Source organism: Anabrus simplex, chromosome 7 (assembly GCF_040414725.1).
Source record: "Anabrus simplex isolate iqAnaSimp1 chromosome 7, ASM4041472v1, whole genome shotgun sequence".
In the NCBI taxonomy this organism is placed as follows: Eukaryota; Metazoa; Arthropoda; class Insecta; order Orthoptera; family Tettigoniidae; genus Anabrus; species Anabrus simplex.
Genome location: NC_090271.1, coordinates 292785739 through 292810208, shown reverse-complemented (window position 1 = coordinate 292810208; position 24470 = coordinate 292785739). Strand labels below are relative to the sequence as shown.

The 24470-nt window shown below is 36.8% G+C and overlaps 1 protein-coding gene across 1 annotated transcript in view; it reads right to left on the bottom strand.

Annotated features, from left to right (window-relative positions):
• Positions 1-1327: 1327 nt before the first annotated feature.
• The window catches only part of ena (enabled), a 393478-nt gene continuing 370335 nt past the window's right edge, over positions 1328-24470 (bottom strand). Inside the window, exon 11 of the mRNA XM_067151741.2 lies at positions 1328-2337. Coding sequence (XP_067007842.2) covers positions 2309-2337 — 29 coding nt within the window. The 3' untranslated portion in view covers positions 1328-2308. The remainder of the gene's footprint in view (positions 2338-24470) is intronic.

Genomic DNA, 24470 nt, shown 5'->3' with positions numbered 1-24470 from the left:
CAGAAATATCATTACGTAATTACTTTCTGGTATTTATATGATAATGTTCTAATTACCCCGGGTTCCCCTACATGCTAGAGATTGTTATTTCAGGTAGTAAGAGTATTACTTTGATTTGAAAAATGTCTTCATCAAAATGTTGGTGTTGGTAGCTAATTTATAATTTAAAAGTAATAACAAAACACAGACTGAATGAAGCAAGATCTTCAAAAAGACAAGCTTGGAGAGCTTTACTTTATTATTTAACTTGAGAAGTTGGTGGTATTACTAGTAGAAGCAGCAGCATTTACTTCAGTCAGTAAATCTAGATATATCTGAATGAAATACTATGAAATACAAGAAAAGAGGAATCAACATAGCTTTGAGGCATGTAAAAGATAATCATCAGACCTAACCAAAATATTATGATTTTAAAAAATGTCTTCATCAAAATGTTGGTGTTTGTATCTCATTTATAATTTTAAAGATATAACAAAACAAAAATCTTTAAGAAAGCAAACTTGGAGAGCTTTACTTGGTTAGTTAACTTTAGAAATAGTAGTAGTAGTAGTAGTAGTAGTAGTAGTAGTAATAGTAGTAGTAGTAGTAGTAGCAGCAGCAGCAGCAGCAGCATTTGCTTGAGTCAGTAGTTCTGGAAATATCTGAATGAAATGCAAGAAACACAGGAAAAAGAAGAATCAACGTAGCTCTCGGACATCTAAAGGATAATCATCAGCCCTAACCAAAATAATGACTAGAAATAGAGCTGAATATTGGCTAATCCCTTTTCTTGTTTTTCTTCCGCTATTCTTACGTCACACTGTCTTTCTCTGCATCACTAGCCCAAGAGAATTTTTAGCACCTATCTGTTTAGAGTTGCAGTGTTCCATCAATTTTTCTTCCCTTCTTCCATCACAGGGAACAAAACAGCAACAAATTTAAAAAAAAATTCAAAACACATATTTCACAATATAATTGCTACTTTCCAATATCCTTTGACTTTCTGCCAACGAAATAGGCTGAAAATTATTTTAAAGTTATGCTCTTTGAACAATATATATATATATATATATATATATATTTTAAAGAAAGAAAATACACTCATCACTTACAGTTTGGAACACTAACACAAGAAAATACCTGTAGCACTGAAACTATAGTCATCAATAATTTACCTTCAATCAAATCAGTGTCCAAAGTTATGACAATAAATGTAAACCACTCCCTAGAAAACACTCTCTCAACCATTTAGGGTCATGCTTTGAGGTCCTTCATTTTCAATTTCATTCATATATACATACATACTCACAACAGTGAGTTAAGAAAGAAAGCAGTTGACTTCATATGATTGACACTAAAATTATTTTAACTTACATAAGATAATGTACAAGTCAAAGTCTTAGGATACATCCTAAGTACACCAAATACAATATAGTATTATGGGCCAATAATATTTGAGGCAATTTTGTTATGAATTATACATACTTAGATTTGGCCTTATACGTATATAGTCTTTTTCTACTAGGCTTACAAAACAATTGCAGCAGACAGAAAAAGATAAAAATACCAGCCCAACACCGGAAACTTCAAAGCTCGGGAAAACACAAACAACGTCTATATGTTTTGGTACACTTAATGTGTCATTCAATCATAATGACTTATGATCAATATTTAGAGCAAGAGCACTCATTTAAAATTCAGACCACAAATAGGAACAACATTCGTGATTTTAATTAACTGGAATCAGACAAGTCTTCTCCACTCTGTGAGCACCAAAATTATTTATAATACCACAACAAAAGAGCATCATGAAGTGTTTTATGAAGCAGTCACCAATGATATCTATATTTGCAGTACCATATATAATTCAAATTATATAAATGTGCTAGGACAACCTGAAGACTTAAAAAAATGTGTGTGTGTGAAAAAAAATTGTTCTGCAACTGTCTGTAATCTTAACCAAAAACAAGATAGGTTTTTACTATGAGAAGTTACCCTTCTGTGAAAATAGCAGAGATTACAAACAGCACAAAGTTCATATGAGGAGGCATGAGCAATGAATGAGGGTACATGATTAATTTTTAAATGAGCCAAAATTATGTAACAATGTTCAAATAACCAGAGCAATTCATATTATATGAATAGCAACTAAATATATTTCTGATGAATATCAATAAGAATGTGCCTTTCTGTTAGCACAGTCAGAGTAGTACCAGCTAGCCCTGGTAAGTCACGTACACACGTTAACAGTCAAGGAAAAACATGATCCAACCTGTAATTCCATTCATCCTGCTCACTAGGAACTAGGCACAACTCATTCCCAATAGCATTATCTTCTGCTGAGTTCCATCTTAATAGCTGAAATGAAGAGAGACAAACATAATATTTTTATACCTAAAAGGAATATATTTTGGTACTTCATTTTTTAATACAGAAAACAGCATACCTATAAATATTTACATTGCAATGTAAAATATTATTGAAAACTTCTCTACTTCGTATCTCCGAATGCACATGTAGATACAATATTTAAAGGCATGTCAATGTTATCCATTTCAGAGAATAAACCAGTCTCAATTTAAATTATCATTTAAAATTTAATTAATTCTTTCTTTGACCTTGTGGAGACTTGTTCAATAAACAGCAACTTCATACAAATAAACCACATGAATATGAAATTATAATAGTTAATGTCTGAACAAAATATTGAAGAAAATTAAAAGAATACAGGTAACCAATATGTAAACAATAAAAACCATAGCATGAAATGATCAGAAAATTATGAATCACAGTAGTATTGATGTGAATAAATTATTTGTGCCTAAATCTTATCTTTGACTGTCTTATACAGAAAAAATAATTAACTGGAACTATAAAATACTAATCTGTACAATCACTGATATACAGGTTTAAAATATTTTAAAAGAAGAAAGTGAACCTTGTAACTTTTAAAAATCACATTACATGGTAAATCATTTAACCCTCTCAGTGTGAATACATAGACTATGCTAAGAATGTCACCTGGATTTAGCCCAAGTTGCAAAGCTGAAGAAACAAAAAACCATATTCCCCCAATTATAAAGTCAGGTATTTAAAGTTTACAACAAATTTAAAAAGTACGCCTGCAATTATAACTAATGATCATCAACTAAAATCCAATTTGAGGATGAAAGCATATTTTCTGGAAGAACATGAAGCTCAAATATGTCATTTTTTGCTATTGGAATTTTCCTTATACAGTATATATCATTGTCACCAACACGTCTTATTGCCATTTCACAAGCACACCAGACACTTCATAAAGAATACACCAAGTTCAAGGACTGATTACTCCAGAACAATAATGCATAGTGCCTACAACAATTGACGAATTTCATTGTTTCCATATTTGTGTTGACACTATACAATTCTCACATGAGAGTCCACCTGTTCGACACTTTATATCTTATATAGTAGTAGTCCGTTATAGCAAGTAAGTTTTTTGCCATTATAAATTCTCGCTATAACGGATTGTCGTTATATCCGATTTTTTGTAAGAGTTGGGGGGAAAAAATCCACACACATTAAAATCAGTATGAAATTTGTGATTTCACGGAAGATATCCACACTAAGAAGGGTTATGAATTTCATGTTGTTGGCCCGTATTGAACTGAGAATAACATATGAATAATAACACAGTACTAATATGTATTTTATTCAATACTAATATGTATTTAAAATATTTTAAATTACATGGAACTAGTTTCGACCCACCTAGGGGTCATCACCAGCCATATTAAAGCATAAACAACGAATCCTAAAACATGTTATTTTAATGGTAAGAATCTTATGGATTAATAATTTATAAGGTGAAGTGTGGTAATGAAATCAGAAATGTTAGTATGGTACAGGTGAATAATAATTAATAATTATACGAGGAATATACATACTAAGAAGTTTGGAACAAAGTGCAGTATAAATGGGGTGCTTAGTGTTTTAAAAATTATACATTCATGGATATCAGTAGTCCTCGTACTAAAGAATACAATGTAAAATGACACATATAAAAATATATACAAGTATGTACAAAGTCTGGAGAGTAAGTACTTATTTGATTATTGTTTGGTCGGAGGAGCTATACCAGATGAATGGAGAGTTGCTATCGTAGCCCCTGTGTATAAAGGAAGGGGTGATAGACATAAAGCTGAAAATTACAGGCCAGTAAGTTTGACATGCATTGTAGGTAAGCTTTGGGAAGGCATTCTTTCTGATTATATTAGACATGTTTGCGAAATTAATAACTGGTTCGATAGAAGGCAATTCGGTTTTAGGAAAGGTTATTCCACTGAAGCTCAACTTGTAGGATTCCAGCAAGATATAGCAGATATCTTGGATTCTGGAGGTCAAATGGACTGTATCGCAATTGACCTGTCTAAAGCATTTGATAGGGTGGATCATGGGAGACTACTGGCAAAAATGAGTGCAACTGGACTAGACAAAAGAGTGACTGAATGGGTTGCTATTATATTTCTAGAAAATAGATCTCAGAGAATTAGGGTAGGTGAAGCTTTATCTGACCCTGTAATAATTAAGAGGGGAATTCCTCAAGGCAGTATTATCGGACCTTTATGTTATCTTATATATATATATAAATGATATGAGTAAAGGAGTGGAATCGGAGGTAAGGCTTTTTGCGGATGATGTGATAAATAAGTTACAAGATTGTGAGCAACTGCAGCGTGACCTCGAAAATGTTGTGAGATGGACAGGAGGCAATGGTATGATGATTAACGGGGTTAAAAGTCAGGTTGTGAGTTTCACAAATAGGAAAAGTCCTCTCAGTTTTAATTACTGCGTTGATGGGGTGAAAGTTCCTTTTGGGGATCATTGTAAGTATCTAGGTGTTAATATAAGGAAAGATCTTCATTGGGGTAATCACATAAATGGGATTGTAAATAAAGGGTACAGATCTCTGCACATGGTTATGAGGGTGTTTAGGGGTTGTAGTAAGGATGTAAAGGAGAGGGCATACAAGTCTCTGGTAAGACCCCAACTAGAGTATGGTTCCAGTGTATGGGACCCTCGCCAGGATTACCTGATTCAAGAACTGGAAAAAATCCAAAGAAAAGCAGCTCGATTTGTTCTGGGTGATTTCCGACAAAAGAGTAGCGTTACAAAAATGTTGCAATGTTTGGGTTGGGAAGAATTGAGAGAAAGAAGAAGAGCTGCTCGACTAAGTGGTATGTTCCGAGCTGTCAGCGGAGAGTTGGCGTGGAATGACATTAGTAGACGAATAAGTTTGAATGGCGTTTATAAAAGTAGGAAAGATCACAATATGAAGATAAAGTTGGAATTCAAGAGGACAAACTGGGGCAAATAATCATTTATAGTAAGGGGAGTTAGGGATTGGAATAAATTACCAAGGGAGACGTTCAATAAATTTCCAATTTCTTTGAAATCATTTAGGAAAGGGCTAGGAAAGCAACAGATAGGGAATCTGCCACCTGGGCGACTGCCCTAAATGCAGATCAGTATTGATTGATTGATTGATTGATTGTAAAAAGCGATACTCTTTATATGTCGAGTCGGCTTGACACTGATCAGCTTAAGCAGAGAAATTAGGCATTTGGTGTATTAGAGCTGTGTTGACCGGCAGCATTGTTGATTGTTGGACTTGAAGTTATTTTTGAATTTCTGGTTAAGAAGAAGGTGGATACTGCGCGTGGAGATATTCTCAGTTCTTAGTGGAAACCAAGACCAGCAGTTTTTTTAAAATCAGGAGTTTATAGGATCAAATGCAACACCTGTGAAAAATCCTACATTGGACAAACCGGAAGAAACTTCAATATCAGATACCACGAGCACACTAACGCAATAAAATACAACAGGTATTCAGCCATTGGCCAACACATGCAACATTATAACCATAATTTTACCAATATCGAACAGGACATGGACATCCTCGAATTAGCAAACAAGGGCCCTTTACTCGACATAATGGAAAATTACTACATACACCTAGACCAATACTTCAACGCCAGTCACAATCTCAATGAAATCTCAGAGAAACCCAACATACTCTTCGATCTATTTATCACTTTCCTCAGAAACAATAATGCAGCCAACCAAAACTCAATCCTAAGTTTAATCAAAGGTACTTTTCCGAGACAATGACCCTTTCTCCCGCACCCTTCAGCCCCGCCTTAAGCCTTCCCCCCTCCCTCTCATCCCCCAAAACCACCCCCACTCTTCCTAAGCCCCCTCCTAACCCGCACGCGCCTGCCCTCCTCTCTGCCCACATTTCTCTTCCCGCCACCAGTCGCACACCATCAGCTGAACTACACACACCGCAGCACGAGGTAAGCGTCCTTTCACTTTATGGTAACCTTTTCCTCTCTCCGTGCTCTTTGTTATTTTACCGGTTTTTCTCCATTTTAACAGGTTCAATTTGGTTTCCACTAAGAACTGAAAATTAATATCTCCACGCGCAGTATCCACCTTCTTCTTAACCAGAAATTCAAAAATAACAATGCTGCCGGTCAACACAGCTCTAATACACCAAATGCCTAATTTCTCTGCTTAAGCTGATCAGTGTCAAGCCGACTCGGCATATAAAGAGTATCACTTTTTACACTCCAGACTTTGTACATACTTGTATATATTTTTATATGTGTCATTTTACATTGCATTCTTTAGGACCAGGACTACTGATATCCATGAATGTATAATTTTTACAACACTAAACACCCCATTTATACTTTGTTCCAAACTTCTTAGTATGTATATTCCTCGTATAATTATTAATTATTACTCACCTGTACTATACTAACATTTCTCATTTCATTACCACACTTCACCTTATGAATTATTAATCCATAAGATTCTCACCGTTAAAATAACATGTTTTAGGATTCGACAAGAGTTGTTTATGCTTTAATATGGCTGATGATGACCCCTAGGTGGGTCGAAACTAGTTCCATGTAATTTAAAATATTGTAAATAAATATTAGTATTGAATAGGTGGAAACCTTTACTGTGTTATTATTCATATGTTATCCACACTATGGCTTTATCATCATCATCATCATCATCATCATCTACTAAAGGCAATGCCTTGTCGCTGTACCCATATCTGACGATCTTCTGCTAGCCTCTTCATGTTGCTATATGAACCACGTGCCAGTACACCGATTGAGTTCTTGATGTATGACATCCTTGGTCGTCGTCTCGGCTTGTTCATTTGTTAATTTTCGAAATCCGATACTATGTGAAAGTGTGTGTTTAATTTAATTCTAAAAAAATTATAATATCATTCCAGAGTCCTCTGTGTCAAATGTTTCAGTTTTCTTCAAACAGCGTTACCTAACCTAACTGTATATGCATCATGAAAACATATTTCAAGCGCAAGTAGAAAAATGATAACCTCCTCACTACAAACTTACATGGGAACAGCCTTTCTGAAATTTAACTAGATTCGAGAAAATATAAATTATCTTCTGTAATTAGTGATGTGTGCTGCTATATCTTGAGGTGTATCACATTCTTTCTTAATTTCAGTATTTTTTAATTTATTTTACGCCCACATTGGATCACTGAAATCAATCTATATACAGTCAAGTCTTATGAAGATTGGTTACAAATTTAGTTGATATTTCTTCTTTTGTTCCCAGAAATGTTTCATTCTCTCTGACCTGGCTGCCCGTTCTTCGTCAGTTATGTTGTACAGTTTGTGTGTATAGGTCTTCAGTTTAAGTCTCACGTCGTTATTTCTCAGGATCCTCTTCTCTTCTCTGTTTTCAATTTGTTGAATTCATCATCATCATCATCATCATTTCCCTTTATCCAGCTGTAGCCGGGTAGGGGCAAATATGGTTCCTCTCCACTTTCTTTGGTCTTTCCACCACTCCTCCTCCAACACTGTGTCCCTGTCCAGGTTTCTTTCTATAATGCTGCGTTGGATGGTATCCTTCCATCTCAATCGTGGTCGTCCACGGCCTCTCCTTCCTTGGATTTGCATTTCCATCACCTTTTTTGGCATTCTTTCGTCGCTCATTCGCTTTATGTGCCCAAACCATCTTAGTCGGCTCTTCTCTATTCTATCATTCATTTTTTTCCACTCCAATTTCTTCCTGGATTTTCTCATTCCTTATTTTGTGTCTTCTACTCTTCTGTATCATACTCCTCAAGAATTTCATTTCGGCTGCCTGTATTCGACTCTCATCCTTCTTTGTCATTGTCCAAGTTTCTGCTCCGTAAGTTGTTATGGGTACGTAATACATCTTGTACATGGTATCCTTTGCTTCCATTGGCACATCTTTGTCCCATAACATATTTCTTACACTATGATAGAAACAACTTCCAGCTTGAATCCTTTTACTAATCTCAGCATCCAGTCGAGCATTCTCCATTAATTCACTCCCCAGGTATTTAAACGTTTTCACTACTTCCAGGGGCTTGCCTGCAAGTCTAATCTGACCTTTCCCTTCTTTCTTCCCTCTAGTCATAACAAGAGTTTTACTCTTTTCTACACTTATTTTCAATCCACATTCTTCAATCTTCCCATTCACCACATTCAACTGTTCTTGAACCTTCCTGTCGTCTTCTCCCCAAATCGCAATATCATCTGCAAATAACATCATGTTCATTTCTCTTCCTCCATATGCTGCTTTTGCTGTTCTCATGATGTCATCCATTACTATTGAAAACAGGATTGGTGATAGAACACTTCCCTGTCTCAGCCCACTAGTTATTTTGAACCAACTTGTCCTGCCAACTTGTGTTTGCACGCAACTACAACATTCCTTATACAATGCCAAGATCATTTTTATTAATCCCTGTCCAATGCCTTTTTGCACCAGACTGTCCCAAACTTTCGTCTTAGGGACACTGTCATATGCCTTTTCAATATCAATGAATGTCATCACCATATCATTGCCGTACTCCCAATGCTTTTCCATTAGTTGTCTCATAATGAAAATGGGTTCTATTGTTGACCTTCCACTTCTGAAACCAAACTGATTTTCCTGTATCTGCTTCTCAACCCTCAACCTTATTCTACTTTCCAGTATCCTTTCCATTATCTTAGCAACATGGGATATTAGAGTAATTCCCCTGTAGTTCTTCAAAACTTTATCACCTTTCTTGAAAATTGGGATGATTATTCCTTTTTGCCAATCCTCAGGGACCTCCTTATTCTCCCAGACATTCCTGAGAACCCGATATGTACACTGCAGGCCTACAGCTCCAGCTGCCTTTATCATCTCCACTGAAATTTCATCTATTCCAGCAGTTTTTCCATTCTTCATCTTTCTTACTGCCATTTCAATTTCATTCATTGTAATTTCTTTATCCATTTCTTCATCAACTAATTGCCTTTCCTGGTCGCCCATTGAATGACTGTCATCCGTTCTTATGTTCAGCAGCTTCTGAAAATACTCTCTCCATCTATTTCTTATTTCTTCTGGCTTTGTTAAAATTATGCCACCTTCATCCTTCACAAATCTGGTGTTTACTTGATCTCTCTTTTTGTTTCTTAAGATACCATACAGTAATTTCTTGCTGCCCTGCGTATCATCTCTCAATTTCTGTGTGAATAAGGCCCAGCTTTTCCTCTTTTCTTCCTCCACTACTTTCTTGGCCAAATTCTTTGCCTCCACATATTTTCTTCTACTTTCTTCAGTCTTAGATGTTTTCCATGCTTTCCATGCCATTTTCTTTTCCTTCACTTTAATCTTTACCCTATCATTCCACCAGTGTGTTTCTTTGTCTTTCACATTTCCTGATGTTCTACCACACACCTTTTCTGCACATCCAACCAGTGCTTCCTTAAATCTTTTCCATTCCTCTTCAACATTCCCCACCTCTGTCCTGGGTACCAAGGGTATTATTTCCCTTTGAAATTCCTCTTGTATGCTTTTCTCCTTCAACTTCCATACTTTAATTCTTTTCTCTCTTCTTAACTGGGGTTTTTCAATCTTTCCAACTTTCAATTTTCCTATCACAACTCTATGATCTCCACCAAAGGCTTCTTCCGGTGTTCTTTCTCTATGATTATATAATCAATCATGGTCTTTGTCCGTCTGTCTCCCCAGCCATACCTTGTAATCTTCTGACTGTTCTTCTTCCTAAACCAGGTGTTTCCAACAATCATTTGCTTCCTCATGCAAAAATCCACCAACAACTCGCCTTCTGGATTTACATTTCCATATCCAAAGGGCCCTACAACATCTTCCTTTCCTTGTCTTTCCATTCCAACTTGTGCATTTAGATCTCCCATCAATAGTACTTCCTTATCTTCTATCTGTCTCTCCACTTCCTCTAAGAAGTCCTCTAGTTGTTCATCTATGCAACCAGTTTGTGGGGCATAAAACTGAAATAGATCTTTCACGCCATTTTCAAACTGGAGTCTCATCATCATCATCATCATCATCATCATCATCATCATCATCATCATCATCATCATCATCATCATCCTATCACTGACGTACTTTGTATATTCCAGATATTCTTGGATTTCTCTTCTAAGTATGATGGCCACTCCATTTTTTGCTTCAGGTCCTCCGCTGTAATACAGCCTGTATCCTTCTCTCAGAGGGATCTCCCCTGTACCCCTCTTCTTGGTCTCGCACAGTCCAAGTATGACTATATCTTTTTCTATCATGAAGTCAACCAGTTCTTCTGTCTTTCCCGTCAGTGTCAGTACATTAACTGTTGCAATTTTGATGTAGTTTGGTGCTGGTTGCCCATTTTTCACAGTTCCCCCAGCACCTGAAGAGCTGCGCGTCGCTTTTAGCAGGGGACGCCCTAACCTTTTCCGAGGTACCATATCTGCTTTGTACATATAGGCTATTGTTACGATGGGCTCGCCACACCCAAAGGCATTTTATACCTACTGCCAGGTTCAAAATTAGGCCGCCCCTAACATGGAGACAGGCGCCTTTCGTAGCCGCTCCTCTGGAGTACAGACACTACAGGTACGCCCCTTCCGCCATCTCCGCCGTACCGAAGTCCACCTTCTCCGCCGTAGATGCCGTTGAGGTCTTCACTCGTAACCCTGAGCTGGGACCCACACCAGATGTTACACACCGGGTCAGTGTGCTCTGGGACTCACATAGGCAGGGGCGCCACTCCCTGGGTAGGGCTGCCTCCGAAGAGGGTCCCTACCTGCTACTTGGAGTTGTTGAATTGTCAAGCCTAATTCATTTAAATCTTCTTGGACTTCTTTGAAGCAGTGATTTTTAGTTTTACTATTCCAAAAGTAGTTGAATAAATGTTTGAGTATCCTAGTCTCTGGTAGTCGTGATATGTGACAGAAAAAAGCAACTCTTCTTTTCCGCATTGTATCTATTATAGACTCAGTCTCCTGGTATACAACTTCATTAGATAGTAATCGCCATTGTCCATCTACTTGGGTGTTTTGTTAGAATTGTTCTAATGAGTCGTCTATCTATTTTCTGTAATTTATCTGTTTCTTATTTCAGTATATACCATTAAAATTAAGCGATCGATAACGTTAGCCTTTATTTCTAACGAGTTAACAACTGCTATCAGCCACGTCATTTACGCATTTATAATGAAAACATGTTATCCTCTTTCTCATTTTGAATTTTCTTTTAGAGAACAGCATTCAACAGGTATTACTAATCGACTCGTGGCATCACCTTTGAATGTTGACCAGAGAGCTCGGATACAGTACCGAAGATGATCGATCGCACGCACTTTGTGGCAAATGTTTCAATTTTCTTATTCAAACAATGGCACCCAACCTAACTTAACCGTACTATATAAATCATAAAAACATATTCCAAGCACCAGTAAAGAAATTATAACATTCTCGCTATAAATTTACATGGGAATAGCCTTTACAGTCTATGATTTTCATTGTTGAATCCGTATTGATGGCTGAACTTCTTACAAAATTGTACAAAACTATTTTAATCCTCCTAGTCAATACTATATATTTTTATGTCCAATTAAGACAAAAGTTCACACATAAATGGACGCTTCGACCCGGCATTGGGTCGTTCTCAGTAAGACATGTATGATGCATTAAAAATATAGGTAATACAAAAAATGAAATGTTAGTTTAAAAGTTTCTTTAAACATGATGAAAGTTAAAAAACTGTGAAATGTTGATCATTAAAAGTCTTGAGCTGGATGTCTTTCTGTTTCAATGCTTTCCATTTAATGATTTCTATTTAATTTTTTCAGTATTAAACTTGTTTACTTTTCACATAGGTGTTTTCCTTCTGTCAACTCTTGAAACAATTGTTCCGTACATGGACGCATATTGATAAATGGTTAGTAAGTGACACACTGCCCTTCTTAAGGTAAGTCTCTTCTCTGTTTTCATTTTAATATTGTGTTTTTTGGGGGCGGCGATTTGTTTTTTAGGGTGTTTTTACTTGTACCTGCACATTCCAGTACTGTGACGGCACAGTCGAGAGCTGGACTCCATAATCAGAGAACACGGGTGACACAAGCGGACTATGTAACACTAAAATCCTACGGTTCAACTTCAATAATACTTTATCAATCAATCAATCAATCAATCAATCAATCAATCAATCAATCAATCAATCAATCAATCAATCAATCAATCAATCAATCACTACTGATCTGCATTTAGGGCAGTCGCCCAGGTGGCAGATTCCTTATCTGTTGGTTTCCTAGTCTTTTCTTAAATGATCGTAAAGAAATTGGAAATTTATTGAACATCTCCCTCGGGAAGTAATTCCAATCCCTAACTCCCCCTACCTATAAACGAATATTTGCCCCAATTTGTCCTCTTGAATTCCAACTTTATCTTCATATTGTGATCTTTCCCACTTTTAAAGATATCACTCAAACATATTCGTATACTGATGTCATTCCATGCCATCTCTTCACTGACAGCTTGGAACATATCACTTATAATTTGCATACAACAACTACCGGTAGGTACTTACAATGATCCCCAAAAGTAACTTTCACCCCATCAACGCAGTAATTAAAACTGAGAGGACTTTTCCTATTTGTGAAACTCACAACTTGACTTTCAACCCCATTTATCATCATACTATTGCCTACTGTCCATCTCTCAACACTATCGAGGTCATTTTGCAGTTGCTCACAATCTTGTAACTTATTTATTACTCTGTACAGAATAACATCATCTGCAAATAGCCTTATCTCTGATTCCACTTCTTGACAAATATCATTGATATATATAAGAAAACAAAAGTCCAATAATACCACCTTGAGGAATTCCCCTCTTAATTATTACAGGGACAGATAAAGCTTCGCCTACTCTAATTCTCTGAGATCTATTTTCTAGAAATACAGCCACCCATTCAGTTAAATTTTTCCCTAGTGCAATGGCACTCATTTTTGCCAGTAGTCTCAGCCCAGGTCGGAACACAAACACTAAGCCAACAGTATACAGATACCAGTTGAACCTCACCAAAGGACAACAGAAAGCATTGAATAGAAAGACTTCCAGCTGAAGACTGTTTAAACGATCAACATTTCACAGTTTTTTTTTAACTTTCATCATGTTTTTTAAAAAACTTTTTAACTAACATTTCATTTTGTGTGTTTCCTATATTTTTAATGCATCATACATGTCTTACTGAGGATGACCCAATGCCGGGTAAGAACATGTCCATTTATGTGTGAACTTTCGTCTTAATTCAACATAAAAATATACAGTATTGACTAGGAGGATTAAAATAGTTTTGTACAATTTTGTAAGGAGAGGGAATAACCTCTCCAAAATTTAACCAGACGCGAGAAAATATAATCTAACCTCTGAAACCAGTGATGAGATCTGCCATACCTTAACGTGTATCACATACTTACTTAATTTCAGGGTAGGGTATTGAAATTAAGCAATTGTTTACTTAGCCTTTATTTCTAACTAATTAACAACTGCTATCAACCACGTTATTTACATATTTATTTTGAAAACTTGTTTGCTTTCATTTCTATTTTTCTTTATGGAACAACAGTTAGCGGGTATTACTAATTGAAGGTCACATTTTGTGGCAAACGTTTAACCGTGTACTGTATGTACTACAGAAACATATAACAAGCGCCAGTCGAATGATAACCTTCTCACTATAAATTCAGATGGGAATAGCCTTATTGCAATTTATAGATGTTGATTCCCATAGGTGATATAGCTGTTGATCCCCATAGGGAACCTGAAAGACTTCCAGCATCAACATCTATATCATCTGATGGCCAGACAGGCATCAATTTTCAAAAATGAGAAAAAGTCTCTCATAGTGCATTGGCACTGCCGGTGGCTCCAAGTAGCCTACGCAGTGTCCTCCACGGTATGCACTAGCCATGCGTCTTGGTAGGTGTGCTATTTACTAACTGATGAGCCCAATTTAGCACACTGGGGCAAAACACTGGCAACCAGGAATGAGTTAGCTGGAAAATTGATAATGTCCAATAACGGACCAACAATATTGGTATTATTGCAATTTAACCAGATCATAGGATATAAACTTCATGGTTTTGATCTGTATTAAATTGTGATCATAATAATAACTAAACTAATGTTGTAATGGTCCACCTTTTCAATACTATATTATGCAATGTTAACATTACATTTCTAATCTAGGAACTTGTTTCGGCCTTGGCTGGCCATCATCAGCCATAATACAAACCTGTAGAAACACATCTAATGTCTAAAACAAAACAACTTTAAGGGTGTCAAATGATCGCACTCTCAACATAGCAACATATAACTGGCCATGGCTGAAAACTTGCTGAGGTAAACAGAGACTTACACATTCCAGAATCCTTTGAGCTTCACTGATTGTAATACAGGATGCTAAACAAGTTGGAAATTGGTGCCTCTTAAAAGAAAATGGAAGTGTTTTTTCAGATGGTGTTAAATTAACTTGAGGGATTAGAGCTCTCTGCCCGGTTTTACCTCCACTTATGATTTCCAATCCTAGCAATTTTCATACATATTTCTTACAATTAATCTGTTTAAAAAAAAAAAAAAAATCTCGTACAGGCCATGAAGGCCCTTGGAGGGGTAAAGGCTTTCACTATCCGCAACCTCGGCACTTGATGGGGTAGAGTGGTTAGCTTTACGCCCGGCCGCCTTTGCCCCCAGGAATTAACCTGGTACTCATTTTTGGTATAGGGTGACTGCACTTCCGGAAGTGGAAATCTCATTTCTTAAATTTTACGACTTCCTGACGGGGACAATTAAACAATTAAAAATAGGAAAGAATTTCCACCAATCAATACTTGTTTATTGCTTATATTAAGCTACAGGACCGGTTTCGACCCCATATACAAGGTCATCTTCAGCTGAACCATGAATACATATTTATATGATGAAGCTTTGATTAAATTGCATTGTCAAAGGAATGTCATATGATGATGTGCATTTAGTCACATACAAATGGGGCATGTCTTAACGTGAATTGACATATATGTCAGTATGTACAATATTGCAACTGTATGTATAAAATATTATGTTGAGGTCCTAAAATTAGTGTATAAAACATATCTTCACTTAAACTAACTTATATATATATATATATATATATATATATATATATATATATATATATATATATGTACAGGATAAAATACAATATATAAAAAACATTTCGTGCACACGAACATTCGTATCTTGCTTGTTGGTCAATTCATCAACGATTCCTGACGGGGATTCGAACCCACATCCTTCTGGGTGAACTGAGAACACCTTTATCGCCTCGGCCAGGCAGCCCCTCATCTGCCAAAAGCCCTTGGGAAACATTCCAAATTTCTAAGCAGCAATCAATCACTACTGATCTGCATTTAGGGCAGTCGCCCAGGTGGCAGATTCCCTATCGGTTGTTTTTTCCTAGCCCTTTTTTAAATGATTGCAAAGAAATTGGAAATGTATTGAACATCTCTCTTGGTAAGTTATTCTAATTCCTAACTCCCCTTCCTATAAACAAATATTTGCCCCAATTTTTCTTCTTGAATTCCAGCTTCATCTTCATATTGTGATCTTTCCTACTTTTAAAGACACCACTCAAACTTATTTGTCTATTGATGTCATTCCACGCCATCTCTTCACTGACAGCTCGGAACATACCACTTAATCAAGCACCTTGTCTCCTTTCTCCCAAGTCTTCCCACCCCAAACTTTGCAACATTTTTGTAACATTACTCTTTTGTCGGAAATCACCCAGAAAAAAATCGAGCTGCTTTTCTTTGGATACTTTCCAGTTCTTGAATCAAGTAATCCTGGTGAGGATCCCATACACCGGAGCCATAGTCTAGTTAGGGTCTTACCGAGCTCGATAGCTGCAGTCGCTTAAATGCGGCCAGTATCCAGTATTCGGGAGATAGTAGGTTCGAGCCCCACTGTCGGCAGCCCTGAAAATGGTTTTCCGTAATTTCCCATTATCACACCAGGCAAATGCTGGGGCTGTACCTTAATCAAGGCCACGGCCGCTTCCTTCCCTTTCCGAGCCCTTTCCCATCCCATCGTCGCCATAAGACCTATCTGTGTCGGTACGATGTAAAGCAACTAGCAAAAAAAAAAAAAAAAAAAAAAAAAACCATTAGGGTCTTGCCATACACTTATATGCCCTCTCCTTTACATCCTTACTACAACCACTAAACACCCTCATAACCATTTACCATCATATTTATGTGATTACCCCAATGAAGATCTTTCCTTTTATTAACACCTAGGTACTTACAGTGATCCCCAAAAGGAACTTTCTTCCCATCAATGCAGTAATTAAAACTGAGAAAAAACTCACAACCTGACTTTTAACCCCATTTGGCATCATACCACTGCCTACTGTCCATCTCACAACATTATCGAAGTCATTTTGCAGTTGTTCACAATCTTTTAACTTATTTATAACTCTGAACAGAATAACATCATCTGCAAAAAGCCTTATCCCTAATTTCCACTTCTTTACTCATATCATTGATATATATAAGAAAACATAAAAGTCCAATAATACTGCCTTGATAAATGCCCCTCTTAATTATTACAGGGTCAGATAAAGCTTCGCCTACTCTAATTCTCTGAGTTCTATTTTCTAGAAATATAGTCACCCAAAGACCAGGCCAACAGCTGGAAACTAGAGATGATGATGATAGCCACCCATTCAGTCACTCTTTTGTCCAGTCCTATTGCACTCATTTTTGCCAGTAGTCTCCCATGATCTACCCTAGCAAATGCCTTTGATAGGTCAATCGCGACACTATCCATCTGACCTCCTGAATCCAGGATATCTGCTACATCTTGCTGGAATCCTATAAGTTGAGCTTCAGTAGACTTTCCGTAACTTGAACTGCCTTCTATCGAACCAGTTATTAATTTTAGAAACATGTGTAATATAATAAAAAAGAATGCTTTCCCAAAGCTTACATGCAATGCATGTCAAACTGACTGACCTGTAATTTTCACTCTTTCCTCTATACACAGAATATTTCCAAGGAATTCAAGAATTCTGTAGGAAATTGAAGTAGCTATCCGTTACCTTCAGTAATTAATCCGTTAACATGAGAGTATGTTTCTGAAGTCCCAGGTATAAGTTAAATGACCTTCAAAAAAATTTCATTACAATGTTCATTTCTTAGTGAGAGAATGGAACTTTCAAGAAATTGATGACCTCATTCGTAGAAGTGAATGCTTTGCCGTAAACATCAGTCACAATGTCATCATGTGCTAAAATTCTGGCTGGTAATTCACGAACATTTCATTCCTTACCATCCACAGAGGGTAATCGCTGTCCACAGAGGGTAATCGCCGTTATCAATTTCTGGAATGAAAGCAGAAAATTCTATTTCTTCTTCCTTTATCTGCATGTTTTTATGAAAATGTTGTATTTTGAAGAAGGGCCAGAGAGGAGAGTATTTAATACAATTGTAAATAACTGTTTGGCGAGAATTGTGCGGCATAATGGGCAAAAGTTGCCCGACATCTCCTCCAAGAACAATAATTTTCTCACCACCAACAGGAATATCGTTACCCATTATATTTTTCAGATGACAATTCACACACATTAATGAGCGACTATTTGCCATTGGAGCTTCATTCCATATTATGAGCCGAGCTAATCAAATATTGTCAGCTGCTTTGGAATTTAATTTTAATCCAAACACTGAACTCTCATTTAAATTCAGAGGAAGTTTGAATGTACTGTGTACTGTTCGACCGTTGGACAGCAAAACAGCGGCTATTCCAGTTCATGCTACTGATATAACATGAAATCCTAAACTGCAGCACCTTTGTATTAAGCATTGGTAAATGTTTTTCCGGTGCTGCCGGGACAGTTGTTTTGCTGAAGCACGTCAGTGATTTCATTATAATTGAAAGTTGTTCCTGGTTTGCTAGGGGCATCATGTCAATAAATTGAAAACTAGGACCTCAGTAGTTTGCTTGTTTAAGTGTATGTCAGTAATAACAGGCAACTTGAATGTTGGGAGAGAAAAGCCATGCAAATTCAGAATTTCATTAATATCTCTAAATAATCCTCCCTGAGAGAGTTTTTATACACATCCCGTAAGTGACTGGCACTGCAAGGCTGATGAAATATGTATATATAGACAAATAACTGTATCAGTTGGAAAGGTATTTGGAAATCCGATACTTTCATCAAACAGCGTTGCCATTCTGAATCATCGAAAACCAGTCCAAGCTTAATTGCTACATCCTCCTATGGTAGATAGGTAATACCTTGGTATGTTTGGAGATCCTCACAACTTATGGCTCCTGCTACGTGCAGTAAAAGTAAGCACAGATGGTATCTTTTTGATTCAGACGGAAAAACACTGTACACTCAACCTATTACTTTTTCGAATCTCAGACATTTATTCCAAGTGCATTTGCTTTTATCCCATACATAATGAACAAGTGTTTTGGGATAAATGTATGCACTCATTGTTGGTCTTTTGTTCAGCTGAAACCAGGCAGTGAGTTGTGTACCTTTTAACTTGTGAAGCATTATCAGAATGAAAAAATACATCTTGTTGGTCTGGTAAATGAACAGGTAATTGGGCAACAATGTGGAACTGTCCATGCATATTATAACCAAAACTCCTGCATACAACCTAACTTGAACCAACATATCTGGCATTTAAATACGTAGAAATTCAGTCATAATGTCGTATTTCATCATTTGCCTTGATTTGCAAGTTTTTGCAATCATGGCCCTTATAAACATATTTTTGTACACATTTGATGCAGTGTCTGCTTGCACATATTTTGACATCAACATGGGCCTGAAAGTACACCAATAGAAATTTACTGTATGGAGCAATGAAGTGATTATCGATTTCAGCATTGGTACCTTGCACATGTTTGGTGTACGTTCTTGCATTTTGTCGTCTGCAGTAAAATGAGTAGCCAATCACATTCTCTTTAGTTTCTGGAACAAAGTCTTTTGGAAAATCCTTTTTACGTCTTCCATCTTTCATAGAAATTTAATTGGGATTTAGGAGGTCACCATATCAGAAATTTCTTGTAATTTACAACTATCTCGAAGACAAACCAGTAAGTGTATAAGCAAGTTTGTACCACACCAAACATTTGATTTTGATTAATTAAACATAAGAGTTCCTTTACTTTTGCACGAAAAATCAAACAACATCAGGCCTATTGTTTGCATTTTCATAAGAGTGAACGCTAGTGGCAATTTCAGGCCATGAAGGGTTGCAAGTAAAAGTAATAAAGAGGTCTAATTTGCGAAATGTTCTCACAACTGCCATTGCATCCTGATAATTTTGCAACATATTTCATGGAATGTCAATGAAAGTAGAAGGCAAAATAACAATATGATCCGCTTTTAATCTTTCATTTTCAGCTCTAACGTGTAAAGCATCAGCAAGACTGACATACGTATCGACATGCAATTTCGTTTGCTGATTGCAAATGAATTCCAGTCTATTTCCTTCTACTTAACAATAATATCAACTATTAATTGTTGAGTAAGTTTATCAGCATCAACTAAAGGGCTGAAATTTCCTGCAGGAGGACAACCTCGAATCAACAGTCTATACAAAATATATTCCGCACATTGTCATATTTTGGCTAACGTTCGTCTTGTTGGCAAATATGCCACCTTGTTTCTCTGTAAGGCCAGATTAAAACGTAAGTTAAGGGATCTCAATGCATACCAATAACGTCAAATTCCTTTAAAATTCCCTTATTAGAAAATAGCGATGTGGCGGCGTGAAGCCGGAGCACCATCATTTGTTTATAAAAATAGCTGCAATCTCTGAGAAGGCTGGGTTAATATAACTCCAGGTTCTTCTTAGGGTTTATGGTAAAAACGCATAACGTAATCTAATGGCTGATGTTTTTCTCTTAAAGCCAATTCATTTTCTTTGCATATCTTTTAATGCATTGTCTTATATAAATGAATGTAGGGGTTATGCTGCAGCAAAAATTGTTTAAAATATGATGTGTGCCTCTCTAATGCAAAAATTTCCTCAATTTCTTTCTTTGATTTGATCAGCTTCTGCTAGTTGCTTTACGTCGCACCGACACAGATAAGGCTTATGGACAATGGGACAGGAAAGGCCTAGGAATGGGAAGGAAAAGGTCGTGGCCTTAATTAAGGTACAGCCCCAGCATTTGCATCGTGTGAAAATGGGAAACTATGGAAAACCCTTTTCAGGGCTGCCGACAGTGGGGTTCGAACCCACTATCTCCTGGATGCGAGCTCACAGCTGCGCGCTCCTAACCGCACGGCCAACTCGCCCCGTGATCATTTTCTGAGGAATCTAATATGTACAACTGACCAAAACAACTGCAGCTTATATTTTTGAAATATAAGGAAAAAAATACGATGATGTATAATTCAGGACATTTTAAAACAATATGGACTGTATCCAGGTAGCACGGTAACCTGAGCACCACAGAAAACGAAGGACAAAGAATTGTTGTACCGCCGAATATTTTCTCTGAAATTGAGACATCATCATCTCCAGTGAAGAATTGTTTCAGCTGGTCAAACATTTCATATTCAGGCAGATGCATTTTACCATTACAACAGCAAAGGCCAAAATAATCAACGACGCAAGTGTGATAAACTGATATAACTTGAAAACAATATTCTTTAACCCATGGGTAAATAATGCAAGTATCGAGCTTGGATTATTATTATTATTATTATTATGACTTGTGAGATACGGCTATGAAGTGTTTACATCCACTTATTAGTAGTAGTATCATTGTTATTTACGATTGCATTGTTTGTGAGGTGATGTCATGAAACGTGCTGTATATATACTAGCTGATGTACCCGTGCTTCGCTACGGGATTCTCAGAAAGACTGACTTTGTGGTTTTCCTAACTGAAATCAACATAGGTCATTATAAAAACGTAAGTATGAATGTAGCGATTAATAGCAATGCTATCATATAAAATACTCGATCAAATGGAAAGCCGCACGTTTTATCACTTTTAACGAACAGTGCTGCGGTTAGATTGCGGTGCCAATCTAATAGTCCAAAGTTCCAGAGCTGGGATGACCAGGCCGCAGATTGCCATGAACACTGATCTGCCATTATTCCGCTAAATATGCACACTGTTCATTCCAATCAGTGTCTCAGAGTAGGGATTGAATAGCCCGAATGCTATGATGATCCAGTGTGTTACGTACCAGTAGTATCAGAAAATTTATAAACCAGGGGAATGGCATGCTAAAGAAGGCTGTTACACTCTGTACGACTGAGCGAGTTGACCGTGTGGTTAGCAGTACGCAGCTGTGAGCTTGCATCCGAGAGATAGTGGATTCGAACCCCATTGTCGGCAGCGCTGAAGATTGTATTCGGTGGTTTCCCACTTTCACACCAATCAAATGCTGGGCCTGTACCTTAATTAAGGCCTAAGGCAGTCCTAGCCCTTTCCTATCCCATCATCGCCATAAAACCTATCTATGTTGGTGCGACGTAAATCAAATTAAAAGTACTCTGTACGCAGCAGTAGTCCTATCTACCGGAGATGAGGGGCAACAGAAGACACAAAGCACATCACGACAAACAATGGTCAATGTAATGTTATTGTTGATCAATGTTAGCTTTCTATATTGTAGGCCTTCTCATTTAGTTTTCTTTCGACTCTGTGATTTGTAAAATATTTTATACCGTAAACTGCAGTTTCTTATTCTCCGACTTACATAGCGATTTTCATTAAATACTGTTTACCCATTTTCTTGTTACTTGGCGCTGATATGGACTTAGTAACAAAAATCCAAATTCATGAATATGTTTGTGATCATAGCCAGTACGGTAACAATGTATAAGACATGAAAAATAGGAAATTTAATACTATATAACCTTAGTTGTGTAGCATTCATCGATTACACCTCTAATAAGAAATATTTGAGAATTACATTTTAGGCCTTCCCCTAAACTACCATTTCACTCAGCGTGAATAAAATAATTTACAGCCTAGACTATAGCGACTTATTTCCTGACTTTGCATACCGATTTTCATCAAGACAGGACTACTAATAATATTTGAGAATTAAATTTTAGGCCTTCCCCTAAACTACCATTTTTCTCAGCGTGAATACAATTATTGATAGCCTAGATTGTAGCATCTTATTCCCCAACTTTGCATACCCATTTTCTTTAAAATACGACCACTAATAACATAAATAGTTGAGAATTCAATTTTAGGCCTTCCCCTAAACTACCATTTCTCTCAGCGTGAGTAAAATGATTTATAGCCTAGATTGTAGAGGCTCATCCCCCGACTTCACATACCGATTTTCATTAGACCACTAATAACCAAAATAGTTGAGAATTCAATTTTAGGCCTTCCCCTAAACTACCATTTCACTCAGCGTGAATAAAATGATCTATAGCCTAGATTGTAGAGGCTCATCCCCCGACTTCACATACCGATTTTCATTAAATTCTCTTCAACCGTTTTCTCGTGATGCGTGTACACACATACATACATACATACATACATACAGACAGAAATTACGGAAAAGTAAAAAGTGCATATTCTTGTTACTATGGACATGACCGATACAGAAATACCATTATTTTCAAATTCTGAGCAATGTACATATATATATAGATATTTATATTTATTTATTTATACGAGTTTAGTTAATGTAAGAACCTGTAATTAATAGTATATCATTTATTATTACCTGTATATATAGTGTGTAAACCACTACAGTATTGTGCAATACACTGTAATATCCAGAATAACACTAGGTAAGACGAGAACTATGGAGAACCTGCCTTCTAATTATAACTATGTATTAAGCATTCTAGAATTTACTAGAAGATATGCTGTAACATATCCTTCTAGAAGCCTGGCCAAGTGACATATAAAAGGAAGCGGTCTTGATGGTGGAGTGGAGTTTTCGTGAGCATCACGTGTTGCATTTAGGCTGACATACTAATGTAAGCAGTCAGCAGTCAACTGTTTCAATCTCCATGTGCTTCGTGATAAGCAGCTGTTAAAGATGGTGGTTTGTTGATGTGTATGGTTTGTTTGTGACAGCAGTTTGTTAGGTTATGTGTGATTATTGTGTTAATAATTAATTGTAAATAAAAATCAGTGTATGCAAGTTGACACCATTTTGTGTGCATCATTGTTGGTACATCACCAAGTGTAGTTTTCTTGTAAGAAAAGTACAATGCTGGGCAATGTTTATATTCATTTGTCAATGACCCAACAATGTATGACATAATATCTGGAATTGTTTCTTAAACGGCAATTTATATCGGATTTTAAAAGTGTCTTTGCCTTTTCTCCGATTTCTCACCCTTTTTTTGTCTATTTGTAGCCTCCATACGACCGGTCTGTTTCTGCCCATGTAATGGGAGGTACAGTACCTCTGTGCAGGTTTCAACAGCTGGTTCTTTTGTTCTCTGATCTACTTCTGCCCTGTTCAATAGGTGATCAAAATGATTCCTCAGAACCTCTCTGATGACCTCTTCTTTCCTGGACAGGTTTCCATTAGGATCCTCAATTGCTTTGATGGTTTCAACTGAATTCCTTTTGTTTTTGATCACTCTGAAAAATAGTTTCATATTGCCTCCGCTGTCTTCCTTCAGTTTTTGAGTAAATTTCTCCCAGCACTTATAAAATAACATAAAATACAATAACTTAATGGAGACTCAAACCTCTGCACCTTATGTTATGAAGCCAGCACCTTAACCAGTATACTAAAGCTTATACGGCAGCTTATGACTGGTGGTTGACTGAAAAACTAAAATCTTAAAAATTAAAGCCCATTCAGGATGATTTCCAAATATACTGATTTTGTACCTATTTATATTTTCTTCCCGATAGCTTGACATAATCGGTGTCTACAATATTGTGAATGCAAGAGAGTCAACTGCAGCAACGTTGAAAGCATATTTACTAGTAGGTGTTAAATCACAAGAGTACAAAGGGAAAGGAATCTGCAATATGGTGACTGGAGAAATTTAGACAAGAAGTCTCAGGCACATAAATTTATGAAGAAGAAGAAGAAGAAGAAGAAGAAGAAGAAGAAGAAGAAGAAGAACCG